This window comes from Psammomys obesus, unplaced genomic scaffold (assembly GCF_907164565.1).
Source record: "Psammomys obesus unplaced genomic scaffold, mPsaObe1.curated_primary_1811, whole genome shotgun sequence".
NCBI classification, from domain to species: domain Eukaryota; kingdom Metazoa; phylum Chordata; class Mammalia; order Rodentia; family Muridae; genus Psammomys; species Psammomys obesus.
Window position 1 is genome coordinate 42,867,347 of NW_026585504.1, and position 3,650 is coordinate 42,870,996.

The window sequence follows — 3,650 nt, forward strand, 5'->3', positions numbered from 1 at the left end:
AAAAATTTTTAAATATGTTAGAGAATCAAACTTGCTACATACTATCTTATATATAACGGCACAGTAAAGCAAACATACAAGCATAAATATAAAAACACGGTAACAAGGGACAGACGAACATGACAAGGGTACAGGCATTTTATGGTCCTCATACATTCTTGACTTATATGTTCCAAAAATTATTAATTATACTTGATTTTTATAGCTCTCTGTTGATTTTTTTCCCCCTACAAAATTAAGGTACAATCAGGGAAAAGGGAAAATTTTAACTTCCGTATGTCTAAGAGGCTTGATTTTGCACCTCCAAATCCAGCCCTTTAATTAGTTCTTGGCACTTTGAAGGACTCAGTAGCATTTGTTTAGTAGGTGAGTGAATGAAATGAAGGGGTGATTGATACTTTAATTCTCAGCGGAAATTTTCTCCATCTTTCATGATCACGAACACTGTCTTCATTAATGGAGAGACAGGGATCATGGACCTGAAGTGATTTTTTAGAAAATATAAACATTATACATGAATGCGAGAGTTGGAAGTTTCAAAGGAGACAGCCTAGGCTAACTGTTAGTATAGAATAGAAATGAGAAGATAAGAAGCGAGGAGGTGAAAGTGGAACGGCTATCAGCCAACTGTTTACTGCGAAACAGGTCCTAGCTTTCAGTCCTGTTTCTCTTGTCTGTTATTTTTTAATTTATTTTTAGTAGGCAGGTCTGATCAAAAAATGTGTTCTATATGCCTGATTTTTCATCTTCCTTTTTGATTTTCCAGTCATCAAGATAAAGAGCTTTCTGTGAAAGTCGCTAAAGTACTTGAGATTAATTTTAATAAATGCTTTTTTCTTTTTTTTGAGTCTCAGTTTAGTTACAAAGTTTCTCTCTAGAGAAAGAGATTCCATGGGGAAGTTTTCCCCTTGATCATAGCCTGTGAGTTCATGTATTTTAAAGAATTCAGGGACTGTAGTGTTTAGTCACAATCTTTGGACAAAGAATGAGTGAGTAGGTTTTCTTGTCAAAATTAAAAATTTTTGTTTTCACTGCTTCTTATCTCTGTAATTATTCTTTACGTTCAAATGTTGGCCTTCATGTAGGAACCCTGGCTTTTCCATTTACTTTGTGATTTGCCTTAGATACCAGTTACATTGTTTTCTGAAGGATACTGGAATATTGCTCTCTTCTTGGAGACAAAGTGATGTTTTTGAATTGCAATGACAACTATCACCCAGTATAATAATAATAAAAAAATGTCAAAGCTATTGAGACTGCAGGTTTTTGGCTTAGTGCATGGGAAAGTCATTTGAACGTGCTTTTGGAAAGCTAGTTCGCTCCTCTTAGCTTTTGTCACTTCATGAACAGAAATATTCAGAAGATGTTGCTCTAAGTCAGCTTCACGCTGTTCTCTCGTGGCTAAGCCGAGGATGACTGGAACTTGTCTTGCTGGGATGTTCAGTGAGGCGTCTTGTTGGGTGGTGATCTTATTCAAGGAACCTTGCTTGCTCAAGGGCCAGGATTCATGAGGTAGTCACTGTTCCTTCCCAGCCCAATTTTCCCAAACCCAGACTTCTCCTTGAGTCATAGTGTATTCCAGCAGGGACTCACTGCATGTTGGATTGGAAACAATTTCGGGTTTATTTGAAATCCGTGCTCTGGTTCCTTTTTGCAAGATAAAGAACACAGCATCTCCTTTGATGTAAAGCTAGGGAAAGAGACTGGAAATAAGGTACAGTTTCTCCACAGACACAGCGTGTTGAAAAATTTCCCCCTTAGACCCACAAGGGCTCATTGTACAGAGTGGCTGCATTTGAAGATTTTGCAGTGGTGGACTTAATTAAATTGGTAATTTTTATCCAGTGAAAATTATAGCATAAAATTGATAATTAAAAAAATCCTTTTTAGGCTTTTGGATTCTATGAGTTACTCATTTAGAATTACCAAGTAGGAGCCCATAAGGAATGGGGATTTGATTTCTTCATTTTGAGGCAAAGGAGTTTCCTCAGCATGAGGAGCTGCCAGAATTCATTGAAGATTATACTGGTAAATTAACTCTCAACTTTAATGACTTCCCAAATTCAAAATGCTCTGTAAATTGCAAAGATCAAAGAATGAAAGCCTGAAAGAATGATTGTGAGACGTAGAATTCACCTGTCTCTTTTATTATGGTCAAGTAGAAGTTTTTCTGAATATTCATTTTCTAGTTACAAAAGAAAATAAATTACAATCATCTAATATGTTTATCCTATATTGTATGGCTAATATCCACCTATGAGTGAGTATATACCATGTGTGTCTGCTTCTGGGCAGCAGGGACTTTCTCTGGCATGAACTCAGTGGCAGGCTCTCTGATCACCTCGCTCTTGGGGGGGGCAGCCTTGCCAGGCTACAGAAGAAGAGGATGCAGCCAGTCCTGATGAGACCTGGTAGGCTAAGGTCATATAGTAGAGAAGGAGGACCTCACCTATCAGTGGACTAGGGGAAGGGCATAGAGGACCAGTAAGGAGAGAGGGTGGGAACAGAAGGAGATGAGGGAGGGGTCTACAACATACAAAATGAATAAATTGTAATAAATAATAATAAAAATAAAACATTAGAAAAGTTTTTATTGACTAGATAAATGATCAACACATGTAATTTGTTTTAATTCTCTAAAATACTATAAATATAATGAATTTGTGTTAAAACAATTTTTAAAAATAGGATTGTTGGATCTTCAGCACACCTGAACTGCACTCATGGCCAGGGCAAATAACGTGACTGAGCTGATCATCACCGGCCTTTTCCAGGATCCCGAGGTGCAGGGGGTGTGTTTTGTGCTGTTCCTTCCTGTGTACCTGGCCACAGTGCTGGGCAACGGCCTCATTGTTGCAGTGGTCAGTGTCAGTAAGAGCCTGTGCTCCCCCATGCACATCTTCCTGAGCTCCTTGTCTCTGGTGGAGATCTGTTACTCCTCTACTGTTGTCCCTAAGTTCATCACCGATTTACTTGCTAAGGTTAAAACCATCTCCCTGAAGGGCTGTCTGGCTCAGATATTCTTCTTCCATTTCTTGGGGGTTGCTGAGATTCTTCTGCTTGTGGTGATGGCCTATGACCGCTATGTGGCCATCTGCAAACCTCTTCACTACGTGAACATCATGAGTCATCAAGTGTGTCACATGCTGGTGGCTGGTTCCTGGCTGGGGGGCCTGATTCACTCCACAATCCAGATCCTCATCACCATTCCATTGCCTTTCTGTGGCCCCAATGTGATTGATCACTACTTCTGTGACCTGCAGCCATTATTCAAGCTTGCCTGCACTGACACCTTTGTGGAGAGTGTCACTGTAATGGCCAATAGTGGCTTAATTGCTCTGTGTTCCTTTCTTGTTTTGGTGTCTTCCTATATTGTCATCCTGGTCAACTTGAGGAACCATTCTGCAGAGGGGAGGCGCAAAGCCCTCTCCACCTGTGCTTCTCACATAACCGTGGTCGTCTTGTTCTTTGGACCTGCCATCTTCCTTTATATGAGGCCCTCCTCCACCTTCACTGAAGACAAACTGGTGGCTGTGTTCTACACAGTTATAACCCCCATGCTGAACCCCATCATCTATACACTCAGAAATGCAGAGGTGAAAAATGCCATGAAGAAGTTGTGGGGCAAAAAGAACATAGGGATGAAGTGA

General features: G+C 40.1%; 1 protein-coding gene across 1 annotated transcript; it reads left to right on the plus strand.

Moving 5' to 3' along the window:
* The first annotated feature begins 2,723 nt into the window (after positions 1–2,723).
* On the plus strand, positions 2,724–3,650 carry LOC129674456 (olfactory receptor 142-like). The gene has a single exon (XM_055604410.1). The coding sequence runs from the start codon at positions 2,724–2,726 to the stop codon at positions 3,648–3,650; it is 927 nt and encodes a 308-aa protein (XP_055460385.1).

Coding starts and splice junctions, on each gene's coding strand:
- LOC129674456 (XM_055604410.1), top strand. CDS start 2,724: ATGGCCAGGGCAAATAACGTGACTGAGCTGATCATCACCGGCCTTTTC.